Genomic DNA, 13658 nt, shown 5'->3' with positions numbered 1-13658 from the left:
TGCTATTAGTTCCCTGCTCAGCTTCTGGTAATCACCATGGGGGCCCATGCCCTGGCAGGAAAGGTAATGGGGAAAGGCTAGGGGACACATGTGGCCAGAGCCCCTACTGGCCATAGGGTGGGGGTATGGGGCCTGAACACATTCCCTCCTCTGCTCTTCTCAGAGTTTCTTGGACACAGCACTCTCTAAAGACAAATATTCATGGCCTGGGTGGTGGGGGACAGATTATCTGAGCCTCACCCTGACCCTGCATTACCCTGCACCTCCATCAGCCAGTCAGCAGCCTTAGGAGGGTTAATGAAGATTGCAAGACGCTCTGAGAGCAGGCCTGCTGCTCTTTTGGCCAGCACTGGAGAACCGAATAGGACTGGGAGGACAGGAGCACCCCAAGGGATGCTGGTATGTGTCCCTAGGAAAACAGCTGTCATACGTCACTGGGAACTACAGGGCCCAGGAGACCTTGCCCTAGGAAGGAGAAGATGCAGGGTGACCCACAGGTCTGACAACCAAAGACAGGAAGGTGTGTCTTTGCAGATGCAACTGGACGGGTAACAGCTAAGGACCAGATAGAATGTTGTACTAAAAGAAAAAAAATCTAAACATCACCCTTACTTCCCCCCATCATGTGGAGCTTTGTCCTACTGTATTAGTTGATGACTTAGGGCAAATCCCTTCAGCTCCCCCAGTAGCACCTTAGCACTTGAGGAAAGGACATGACAAGGGAAGAGAATTTATACAAGGACTGCTTTTGCTGTCCTTTGAAGAGGACAAATGCTTTGTAATTTTTTTGCATGTATATAATATGAAGATAAAGAGTTGTCTGTTCTGTCACCAGATGACAGGATTATGAGATTTTCTGGAAAAAAGAGGTTGCTGTACTGGGCCTCAAATGGGCTTTCCATGAACTACAGTGCCCCAGCTGAGTCGATAGTGCAGTGCAGAAACATCAGGAGGGCAATTTCTCTAAATCTTGCCTCCAAAATGTGGTTTTAATCCTCGCTGGGGACCAGTGATTGGGGATCATTTCCATTTCATTTCGGGTCAAATCATTTATAATATCTAGTTCAAATGGCAGTCAAGCTGGTAAAGTAAAATATGCAGTAGGTTACTATGGTGATTGCTAATTTAAAATAATTAGGGAAAATAATGAGAAAAACTATTTCCTCTGTGAAAGGTTCAAGATCCGTAAACTGATACTGGTTTATTTTTAGTGTCTGTAATCTCTATAATGATGACAGAGACCTAGGAGTGCTTTGAAATGCTTTAAAAAGGTCTGATTGAGGAATTTAATCAACCAAGAACTTATATCTACATTTATACTTGTGTTTATTAAATCTAAGTTGATTCCACAAAAAGAAAATTCTAAGTATATATCTTAATGTAATGATTTACAAAAGACATAATGACTATGTAGGTACCTACATACTGAATGAAGATTTCAGACCTGTTTCTTTTTTTTTTTTTTTTTTTTCAGACCGGTTTCTAACAACTTCTTGACTACTCTTATTTCACAAGGCCATACCAATAATTCATCATTCAGACATGACTTGCTGTTTGGAGTCTTAGAGAAGAGACCCCTGACAAAGAGGAGAGGCCTCTAACTGTAGTGTGGTGTATACTTGAAAATGGATATTCCCGCATGCTTCTCATTATTTCTTCTTTGTGGTCAAAGATTGCTATAGACTGACCATAATATTTAAAGTATGTGAGCTTTGTTGCTAATTTCAGTAATGACATGAAACTTATTTCTGATTAACAAGGGGTATGTTCTAGATAATTGAACAAATTGGCTGGAAAGTAAAAAAAAAAAATCTATCTGGTTAATGTGATGTCAAATTAGCAAAGTAACTCTTCAGGATTAGTTTGTCTCCTTATCAACCAGGGACAAACACCTGTTAGGGGTCATTTCCTCCATCCCTTTCCTTGTCTAACCCCTCACAAGGCCTCATGGCTTGGGATGGTAACTTTGCTGGATTCTAGAGGAGTTGGTGCAGGGAGGGATGCTTTTTCCTGTTTTTTTCCCATCTTCCACTTATCTCTTTATACCTAAAATTTTGAACAGGAGCTAAAATTTCTCATATGATCCTTAGAAAAAGATTTAGGAAAAACTGGACTCTTGTTTCAGGAGTCTGTGGGTCTTTAAAGCCAGGGTCTTCTAAGACATCCTTGAGACTTAAAAAATAATAACAATAAACAAGGAAACCAAGCCTGAAAGAAGTGAGGTGACATATCTAGGGTTCAGCATGAGGTGGTGGTGATACCAAGCCATGAACCCAAGTTCTTGAACAATAACTCAGGGCTCTTCCTTGTCAGAGAGGGGCTGAATTCAGTGAGCAGATGGAGAGCTGCACAGGGGAAGCTGAGAACCCTCGGGAATCCCCTATCAGGAAAATGGGCTCTGAAAGGAAACCTGTTTAGTGCTGTGAGGGTAACAGTAGCGCTGAAGATGCACAGATCTCAGTCTTCCCAGTGGGGTTTCCCTCTGTTCTCTGCCACCCAAAATGCAGGAGTTGGAAGAAAGGTCCTGGCCCCTCTGCCATTTCTGAAAGCCTATTTGTGATATGAAATGTCAAAAGTGGTTCCCAACCCTGCCTGATTATATGGAGCATCTGCTAAAGTACAGATTCTCAGAGCTGTCCGCAGAGTTTCTGATTCTGTAAGTCTGGTGCTAGGGCTGGGAACCTACATCTTTAACAAATGTTCTAGGGGATTCTTCTGATTCAGCTAATAAGGAAAACACTAAATAGATTGGGGTTGGCAAACTTCTGGAAAGGCTCAGAGTGTACATATTTTAGGCACTACAGGCTAAATAGCCTCTGTCACACCCTCTCGAATCTGCCATTTTATCAAGAAAACAGAGGCAACATAGAAATAAATGACTGTAACTGTGTTCCAATAAAGCTTTATTTACAAATGCAGGTAGAAAGCCACATTTGACCCATAGCCTAGAGTTTGCAAACCCTTGGTCTAGAATATTTCACTGATTCATTAATCCACCTAGACAAGGTGTGTGGGGTAACAAAAAAAGCTCAGGTCTTTTCTTTCAAAAAGCCATCTCATTAAAATCTTAAAAAAATGGGGACACCTGGGTGGCTCAGAGGTTGAGCATCTGCTTTCAGCTCAGGGCATGATCCCAGAGTTCCGGGATCAAGTCCCACACTGGGCTCTTTGCGTGGAGCCTGCTTCTCCCTCTGCCTGTGTCTCTGCCTCTCTCTCTGTCTCTGTCTCTCTCTCTCTCTCTGCCTGTCATAAATGAATAAATAAAATCTTTAAAAAAATTTTTTTTAAAAAGCCATCTCAGGTGTAAATGAGCGAGAAGGGCCCCTTTAAAAACAAAGAAATAAATAAAGTAGAACAAACTCACCAAAATACCAATGTCTCTAGGAAGGAAATTCCAACACTGGATGCACCAACCACAACAATCTTGGCATTGACAGTTATTTTAGGTTCCAATGTCAGTTTTCTGTTTGTATGGTTCAAGGCATAACTTAACTGGAAGAAAAGATACAAAGAGAAAGAGACTTGAGGGAAATGTAACTGAGTCTAGGCTCCCAGACTGAATTAAGTAGAGTTATTTAACCAGGACATTATCCCAGGAAATCAGACTGAACAGTGCCCATGTACAGCCATGGTAACATTAATTGGAAAGGCATTTTTAAGACATTAGGGTAAAAATATGAGAATATACCTAATACTTGGTCTGGTTCACACCAAAACTCTTGGTTTACATCATTTTTGCCTTATTGCTGATAGATGTTTCCTATAGAACTGAGGGACTTCATGATTAGAAACCATAAGATAAAAATCATCCCACAAGAAGACAGACAAGTTGCTCCTTGAGATCTGGAGTTTCATGAAAGGTTCTTCTGTCCAAGATTACCTTGAAAACTTGAACAATTAGATTGCAATTGTTGGGTAATTTAGGGCAAGTATTAACTCTTTCCATTCTGCATCCCTCACACTACTTAACATAGTGCCTTGTGCATAGGTGTTCAGTAATATTCACAGAAAAACCAACCTTAGTTGAATGACAAAAACATATTGGATGAAAAGGGTTACTTAACCTTGCACATGATCTGAGGTCAGGGAGGACTCTTAAAAGCAGAGAAAGTAACTGGTGATCATTTTAATGTCCATGGTTGAAAAACTTGCCTGAGTTGATTTGTTTGATTCACTTCCCTTCAGAAGATTCAGTGGAAGCAGTAAATGTACAAGGTTTTACAAAGCAATGGTGGGGTATTCTTGAAAGAATGTTAGATTGTGTCAGAAGACCATGGTTCTGTCTTTAATTCACTGATTCAACACACATTTTTATTTGTTGCTTACTCTGCGTCTGCAAGAACTGCAGCTGACTTCTCAGAAACAACGGAGGCCAGAAGGCAGTGAAATGATATCCACACCAATGTACCCTACTCTGTTAAATTCTCATTACATTAGCATTAATTCATCCCACAGGTCAGAGATCTTCAAATTCCAATAGACCAAATCTATTTTCCATTTTTCTTAAAACTTGCGTTACAAGGAGTTTGGGAAACCAGTGGGCTAATGGCAAAGTCCTATGTAAAGCACCTTCTGGTGCTTGAGGTAGCATGAGTATGGCCACATGCTTTACCATTTACAAGGAAACATGTGAAATTTAGAGGATTTATCCGCTAAATTTATCCTCTTCTCTCTAGCCCTATCTAGCCTAGCAATATGGAAGTAGAAACAGTCTTGACCCAAATAATGTAATGTCTGGGGATTTTAGTTTCTCCATAATTAATGCTACTGATGCCTCTCAGCATGTTCCCACCTTTAATGAGGCACACCATGGATTTTGGAAGAGACTGAGCTTACCTCCATCTTTAAGAGGGGAATCTGAGTGACATAAACCAAGTTGAATAATCCCATCTTCCTTGCTCAACAACTGGCCCAGGATAGACACATGACCTGTGTTGGCCTAATCAGAGTGAAGCCCAGGACTTTTTTTCCCCCAAAATTTTTATTTAAATTCTAGTTGACATACAGAGCAATGTTGGTGTCTGGAAGAGAATTTGGTGATTCTCACTTACATATAACACCCAGTGCTCATCACAAGTGCCCTCCTTAATACCCGTCACTCATCTAGCCCATCCCCCACCTACCCCCTTCCATCACCCCTCCCATATGTTCATCTGTTTTGTTTCTTAAATTCCACATATGGCTGAAATCATACAGTATGTTTCCCTGATTGACTTATTTCTCTTAGCATAATATATTCTAGCCCCATCCACATCATGGCAAATGGCAAGATTTCATTCTTTTTGATGGCTGAGTGATATTCCATATATATATGGAATATATATACACATACACCATATCCTCTTTATCCATTCATCAGTCAATGGACATTTGGGCCCTTTCCAGAATTTGGCTATTGTTGATAATGCTGCTATGACATTGGGGTGTAGGTACCCCTTCAAATTTGTATTTTGTTTCCTTTGGTTAAATACCTAGTAGGGAAATTCCTGGATGACAGGGTAGTTCTATTTTTAACTTTTTGAGGGACCTCCATTCTCTTTTCCAGAGTAAGCCCAGAACTCTTATATGATGGTTGAAAAAGAGAAATCTCTTGCCTTCTAGTTAATATTGGGATATAGATGAAAAGCCTGAAATGGTACAGTAACCATAAGACCAAGAAGGAAACCATCCGGGTTGAAGCCTCAAGAGAATCACCAAAAAGTGGAATAGGAATTCCTTTCAAAGTCTATCTAGAGCCCATGTTACCTTTGGAGACTTCAGTTATATGAACAATAAATACCAGTTAACTATTGCCACAATGGTGCTGCATAACAAACTGCCACAAAAGGCATTGGCTTAAAACAGCTGTCATTTGTCCTCAGTCATGCATCTCTGGGCCAACTGGAAGCACATTGTTGAAGGCTGGATTCAGCTGGGTTTGGCTCCAGCTTGGCCTCACATGTCTTTTACCTTTATTTTGATGAAAGATAACTGGTGAATGTTCTTATGGCAATGGTAGAAATGCAAAAAGTAAGGATACGCAATACTTCTTCAGCCTGGCCAAAGCAAATCATGTGGCTGAGCCCATCACCCACAACATGGGCAAGTAGACTTGCCTATAATGGGAGGAACGTCAAAGGCACCCAGCAAGGGCACAGTCCAAGGAAAGAGGAATAGCTGGGGAGAATGACACAGTCCACCCCACTTCCTTGGTTGTTTAGGATAGTTTATTTCTTTTATATCCAACTGAAAATTCCCTAACACATTTTCTAAATGACAATAATGAATCTATCATTTTGGGTTAAAAAATATCTGTTCTTCCAATAAATGTTACTCCAATCTGCTCTATAAGAATTTCCCGAGACGTGCCAATGAGGAATTTTTTGAGAAACATAGTTAATTCTGGTATATGTCAGTGCCACCATGTACTGTATTCTGATTAATTTCCAAGAGAAGCTGGGTGGCAGCCGATTCACTAGCCAGTCTTGGGTCTGGTGGTTTACAGCAAGGAAGATTAGAAACATAGATGTTAGTATGATGGCATCTGATCACAGGTCTAATTAACAGACTTAAAATGCCAGCATCTTAACAGAGGTCAGAACTCCAAGATTCCTTCCATAGGAGATATGTTCAGACATTTCCCTTTGCTATCCGGAAATGCACACGAACACTGAAGCATAGGCAGTAATGAAATTCCCTGGTAAAGAATTATACCACATTTATGAAACAGCTCCTGTATCAATGATACAAAGGCAGCTGGGGAACAGAACAGAATGGCTTTTGTTTCCCACACAATAGCTTTAACACCAACAGCTGCCAGGCCTCAGAAATCACCTTTCTAACTGCTGAATACACAAAGTGGCCTCGGGGTGTCAAGAGTTAGCCTTCAGTACCAATGATGGTGGGTGTCTCGGCAGAATAATTAGGCATCACAATGATTTTCAGTAAACCAATTTTATGTCCAGGCTTTAATTAAAAACATATTCCTCATCAGGTATGATGAAGTGACCTGAAAAAACCATATTTTTCTTTTGTTAAGATAGATGGTTTTTAAATACCTTGAAAAAAATTCTTCCCAGCCTGGAAATGTCTTTTAGTGACAATTTCAAGTGAAGACTGCTTCTGCTGCTTTATAAAGGGTTTATTTTGCTCATACGCAGGAGTACAAGTCATTTTTGAAGGAAAGCAGAACATTTCCTTCAAGTTCCTTCAAACTACAGGTTTTCGTGCTTGCTTCAGCAGCACATATACAAACTACAGGTTTTCATGGAGAAATAAACCAAAAAAAACGAAAAACAAAAAAAAAAAAAACCAAAAAACCCACCAGATACAGAAGATCCTCTGAGTCAAGTTAGCTTTTCCTTTTCTTGGTCTGAATATCTACCAAAAATGTCCCCCACTAGTTTTTTGTTTATTTCCTTATTAGTGAAGTAAAAATAAAGCTTTATCTACTGACTCATTTTACAGATAAATTAAACATGCCTTGTGATAGGAAGTTATTTCAAAGATAATAGAGATGAAATTATGTAAGCTATTTAACTACATACCAAACAAGTGACAATATGGGGGAGAAAATAGATTCTTACCTCCATGTCTTGCGAAGATACTTATAACTCTTATTTTTCTAATGACACTAAGTTAATGTTTCTAGACAAATGATACTTTTATTTTATTTTTTTAAGATTTATTTATTTGAGAGAGAGAGAGAGAGAGCACTGGGGAAGGGGCAGAGGGAGAGGGAAAATCCTGAAGCAGATTCCTTGCTGAACATGGAGCCAGACACGGGGCTTGATCTCAAGACCCTGAAATCACTACCAGAGCTGAAATCAAGAGTCAGATGTTTAACCGACTGAGCCACCCAGGTGCTCCAGACCAAGGGGTAATTTTAAATGTAGAGATCAACATGCATCCCAGAGAGAAGGAATAAAACACATATCATGGTATGTAAACAGACCTTCTAAGGCTAAAAGAAGTGGTCCTTGAAACTGACGATGAGTCTAGTAAAGAGTTTAAAATGGAAAGACCATTCAGTCAATCCTATACTGGAGAAGAAAGAATGATATTATGTGATATCCATGTTAGAAAATTCTAGAGCTGGGGAATTTGAAGTGGGGGAGGGAAATAACAAAGGTCAGGCTGAGAGGGATAGGAGTTGAGATGAGAAAACAGGAAATAGAAATGAGCACAAGATTAAGTCATAATCTATTTATCTGTAATTTCCTGTGAGCTTCTGAAACAGACTTGTAAGTGAATGAGCCATTAGAGGAGGTTTTGGTTGCTTTTATTAATTTAGTTGGTTTGTTCACTGCCCTCCACTTAGACTGCTTGCTTCCTGAGGTCAGGAACGACATCTTTGCTTTTTGAGACATCTGTTTCATTTGGGTTTTGTTTTGCATATTTAATCTGAATAATTTCTGCTATATATTTGGAGGTAAAACAAACGGCAAAAGAATGATATTTTTTTTTCATGAGCCCTTCTTAAAGAATGTTGACATAATTCCACTGATTCAAATTATTTTAGCTGGTTCTTTGCTAGTTGCTTAAATGAGCAAACAAATGACTTAGATATAATTAGAACTGCTTGTGATTAAATCTGATTTTTTTGGTAAAAATGATGTTGATGTACACAGTCAGTGGAAGTGATGCCCGATTCACATACATTTACCAAGAAACCTTAAATACATCATTTTGAGTTTTATGCATATTTGTTTACTTTTTGTGTGTACCAAAAATTGGTCAAAATGTAATTTTATGTGATATACACGGATCTTAGTTCTGTGATTCAACATCTGGTTTGGTTTCTCTTAGGTACTTAGAATGAGTTAGAATGAGTACAAAAGCATTCCTGAAACTCAATTTCAGTAATAGGCCCCAAATCAGAAGTTCCTAAAATTACAAATAGGCCAATAAACTAGGAAGCAGTCAAAATAAATATAAATGATCCTACATAATAAATGCAAGGTTCATACTAAAATGGAACATGACAATATCCATGGTGAATTTTTTCTAATGATACCATTTCATTGGGAGATTACCTTCAACCTCCAGGATCATTAGACTGAGCACCATTAGCCCAGTGGCAAGGTTCAGGCTTGTTTTCTTAATTCTGCTACTCGTTGAAATTCTGAGCCTCTCTTCCTTAAATATCAGTTTCCTCAGGTGTAAAATGGCAGTAAATTACACAAACCTCTGCCTTCCTCAGCAGGCAAACATGGGAACTATTCATTAAACAACATCTACAAATACTTTGAGCTTTTCAGGCAAAGATGTTACACAAGGTAAAATTGCACATCCTCTCTCCCATCTGCAATATGAAAGGCAAATCTTCGAAAAACACATTTTAAAAGGGCAAAACAATGAGCTCAATTTTCAGCTCCACACCCATGTATATATATTTTTTCTTACAGAAAGCTTCCAAAGACTTCAAAGGGAGCTCTGTTCATGCAAGAAAATGGAAGATGGAGAGATTCAAAGCCATTAGGAATAGAATTTCTGAAATTCTTAATAAGTCCACTTTTGCTTTATAAATGTAATTTTTTCTTATGCTTCTCCATTCTCTTTTCTTTTTGAGAAGCCCTCCATTTCTCAATTGGATGGAAACAAATGACAGATTGATATCAGTGTCAGTTTCTGAGTTCCAGGTTCACAAGTTGAGCTCTTTGGGGCAAAGTATTGCAATATTTACCAAATAAAGAAGGGGTAGAGAGGTACAGACATGTAAAAAAGAACTAAAAAGTTAGAAATCACTTCCATAGATACAAAATATGATCTCGAAAAGCCTCTCTGCTAAAAATCATTAAAAGGGTTCAAAGGTATATTATAAACACCAATGTTGCCAATGTTGCTGTCCTGGCAGAGCAAAAGAAGGCTGTGAAGAAGATGCCATGACTTTGAACCTTGCCTTATGAAGGATTCTCTTAACTTTCCCAATACTTTTCGTAGCCCCAATACTCCAGAAAAATGCTGACTCTTCTGCCTATGGTATCTGCTGAGAGCAATGATGACCCAACGACACTTTCTGGCTTGCATTCTTAACACAAGAAAGAGCATACCTAAAATCATGCTATGTGAGCAGAGTGGGCTGTGGTTAGGGCAGGATCTGCTCCAGGTACACTCTAGGCACTCCTGAAATATTCAGGAGGTAAATGAAGCACTACTTTTTTTTTTTTTTTTTTGAAGCACTACTTTTACCTCTGCAAACTTATTAATAATATACTACCCATGAAGAACTGTTGTTTAAAGAATTATATGCCTTTAATTCCTCTACATTTTACCCATTATCCTGGGCAAACGGTGGGAGTATAATATATTTTTTGTGGCATATTCCCACATAGATTGAATCCTAGCTGAAGAAAGAGGATTCCTGTATCAATTAGGGTTGTGTTTTACTGCATACAACAGAAAACCTAGCTTAAACAGAAAACCATAAACAGGACTGAAGATAATTTCCCTTTTATACAAAGGAAATCTGTAAATACGTATAGTTCAGGGTTATTGAGGCAGGTGCATGAACTTATCAAAGACCCAGACTTCTACACCTAACTCCCCATCCCAGTACATGGCTTCCATCCTCACAGATGGCCCAGGATGGCTGCTGGCGATCAGACATCATATCCTCATTCCAGGCAGCAGAAAGGAGAAAGAGAAAAGGAGCCTTCCTCCTTGCTAAGTCACTCCCTTTAAGCAGCCTTCCCAGAATTTCCATGCCAACTATTTCTACCTCCATCTCAGTGCCAAAACTGGTTATGCCAGATGCAAGGGAGGCTGGGAAATATCTTAATTGGGTCCAATGCTGCCTTGAATAAAATCGAAGTTCTATTATTAAGGCTAAAGGGAGGAATGGATATTGGGAGCAACCAGTGGTCTTTGCCATAGTTCCTGAAGCCACTATAATTCACTGAGTAAATTTCTTCAACTTGTATTTTTCTTATATTTCTCTTATCAACTCCTTCTGTACCAATCTTTCATATACCCTTATTCCTCATCTGGATATTATCACTATTTTGCAAACATTATTAAAAGGAAAGTTATTGCCACCCTCTGACACTCATTTGTGACCATTCTTATACATTTATATTAGAAAAAAACAACATGTTTTGGAAGTAGTTGAGTGACTTTACTGGATTTCATCAATTCTAGGATGCACATATTTCTCACATGTTGGCATTCTTGCCAACAATCTGGCAATCAACCTTGCAGTCAATGTCATATTAACCACTGCAGTCAGCCATGCAGCAGCAGTGACATAATTCCTTCCTGAGCATGGATGGCTTGGTCATGGCTATTCCTTGGCGCCACTTCTGGAGAGTCCTCTGCATTATGTGTACAACATGTGTTGAGTTTAACTGCTACTGACAATGTTTTCAAAAAGATTAGAACATGATTTGGCATTAAAATGAACACTTATTGTGTTTCCATAAAGGCCCAGAAACTGAGCAGCAGGGTGCGAATTTGATATCAGTGAAGCAAATATTAGTCATTGGAGGAATGGCTGTAATTCTGTATTTTCTTGCAATGCAACAATCAAGTGCTTTATAGGAGCAAATAAAGGATGGCAGATACCCACAAGTAGATACCCATGTTACATTTTGTTACTGAGACACATGCAAAAGTTTTATTCCCATCACATAGAAAACAGTGCAATTGAAGGGAATGTAAATTGCCTCTCTTCTCTGAATAATTGAAAGAAATTTCAAAGCAATAAGACTTATATGACTGATTCATATTCTGTTCAGGACTCCCATTAAAACACTATGTCACAGCTTAATTTGCCACTTTTTTTCTTCCTGGTACATAAAATAAAGGTACACCTTATAAATCATGGTGTCTTAGATTTGATAAACTTGATTAACTCACTTGTTTTTAATTAATTAAGTAACTGCCTTGAACAAGCAGCTCATAAAATCATTAAAAGTATGATTGCTTTGATGCCTACATGAGCATTTGCAAGGGAGGTCCACTGCTGGCTTTATAGAGACCTATCGCTGATCCCCAATGTCAGACATGCTGGCACGTATACCAGGATAACCTCAAATGGCTCCTTGTCCCTCCCTTCCTTCTGTGAGCCAAGTGTTTAGAAATGTCCTGGGAGGGCAGCCCAGGTGGCTCAGTGGCTTAGCGCCTGCCTTCAGCCCAGGGCCTGATCCTGGAGACCCGGGATCGAGTCCTGCATTGGGCTCCCTGTGTGGGGCCTGCTTCTCCCTCTGCCTGTGTCTCTGCCTCTCTCTCTGTGTCTCTCATGAATAAATGCAAAAAAAATCTTAAAAATAAAGTAAAGGCAGTTGAAAGGATATCCTTAGAAAGAAAGAAAGAAAGAAAGAAAGAAAGAAAGAAAGAAAGAAGAAAAAGAAGAAAGAAAAAGAAAGAAAGAAAGAAAGAAAGAAAGAAAGAAAGAAAGAAAGAAAGAAAGAAAGAAAGAAAAAGAAAGAAAGAAAGAAAGAAAGAAAGAAAGAAAGAAAGAAAGAAAGAAAGAAAGAAAGAAAGAAATGTCCTGGGAACCTCTGCATCACACTAATTGAATCTTGTCTGACTCTGCTACTTGGCACTCCAGGTATCATCTTCAATACAGTGTCACCAACAAACTGAAGAAATGACTTCTCTAATGTGAATACAAAGGGAAAGGCAAGAATGAAGCAAATCCATGGCAGGGAAATGGTTTGCAGGATCAATGACCTGACTCTGTATTGTTCTCAAAGCACAAAATACTAATACATTACATATGTATCTCATGAAAAACTTCATTGCTGCTTAATCATTCTCAATTCCTATATCCCCATGAAAGACCCACTTGTGATCAAATAAAATGAGGTATGGCCTCAAAGGTTTTGCACACAAATTCAGAAGTGATGGAAGGCACTCTTCTGTAAGTTATGCCCTTCTGAAATGATGGCATTCTCTTACAGGTATCTGAAGATAAAAATGGTCCTCTGGGTGTGAAATGAAAATGCATGCATATATGTGTTTACAATATAGAATTTAACTCTGAATGTATTAATAATTATGTAAGGACTCAGAAGCATATGAAATAACTTGTGATAAATTTACCTTCTTGAGACTTTTGTTAAATTAAAAAAAAATAAGTTGTTTTGTTGGTTATTTTCCCTTTTGAAAAAAGTAAGAGTGAGGTTTATGGAGAATGTATGGGATATCATCTGTCTGACTACTACTTACTTAAAGAAATACACCTCCTTCTCTTTCCATCCCACATCATAAAGGGTGGGACAAGTGGTTTATTGGGGAAGCCCAAACAGTTGATATTTAGCCACAGGCTTGAAAATATTTTCCATTTAATATCCTGGAAGTAGACTGGAATCTGCCCTTATACCTATAGAAGCAATTTACAAATACATAGCAGAGAGTTACAATGTCACACTGTCACATCCCCAGAGAAACAACTGGAAAAACTGTTTATATGAAATCAATATTCTAGCAACAAAGCCAGTGTAACTTGGTGGAGAAGGCAGTGGATATGTGGAATGATTATGAAGGCATTAGGATAAACCCATTCAGTATCCTGATGTCTGAAACTTTGCCATCAAAACTTTAACACAGAACTTAATGCAACAATGTCAACTCAACAAATACATATTGAGCATCTACTGCTTGCCAAACACTGATCTATGTGTTGAGGTAAGAATGAGGCATGATTCCCATCTTTAAATCTCATTAAGTCAGATGAC

The 13658-nt window shown here is 38.8% G+C and overlaps 1 protein-coding gene across 4 annotated transcripts in view; it reads right to left on the bottom strand.

Annotated features, from left to right (window-relative positions):
* The window catches only part of CFAP61 (cilia and flagella associated protein 61), a 277436-nt gene that overhangs the window by 112539 nt on the left and 151239 nt on the right, over positions 1 to 13658 (bottom strand). For all 4 annotated transcript variants that reach the window (XR_011996986.1, XR_011996985.1, XM_026002334.2 and 1 more), the window contains one exon: positions 3365 to 3492. Coding sequence is in view for 2 of the 4 variants with exons in the window: in XM_026002334.2 (XP_025858119.1) it covers positions 3365 to 3492 (128 nt within the window). In the remaining 2 variants the exon portion in view is untranslated. The remainder of the gene's footprint in view (positions 1 to 3364; positions 3493 to 13658) is intronic.

This window comes from Vulpes vulpes, chromosome 14 (genome assembly GCF_048418805.1).
Source record: "Vulpes vulpes isolate BD-2025 chromosome 14, VulVul3, whole genome shotgun sequence".
In the NCBI taxonomy this organism is placed as follows: Eukaryota; Metazoa; Chordata; class Mammalia; order Carnivora; family Canidae; genus Vulpes; species Vulpes vulpes.
The sequence above is the reverse complement of the archived record's forward strand: the minus strand, read 5'-3'. Positions and strand labels throughout refer to the sequence as shown.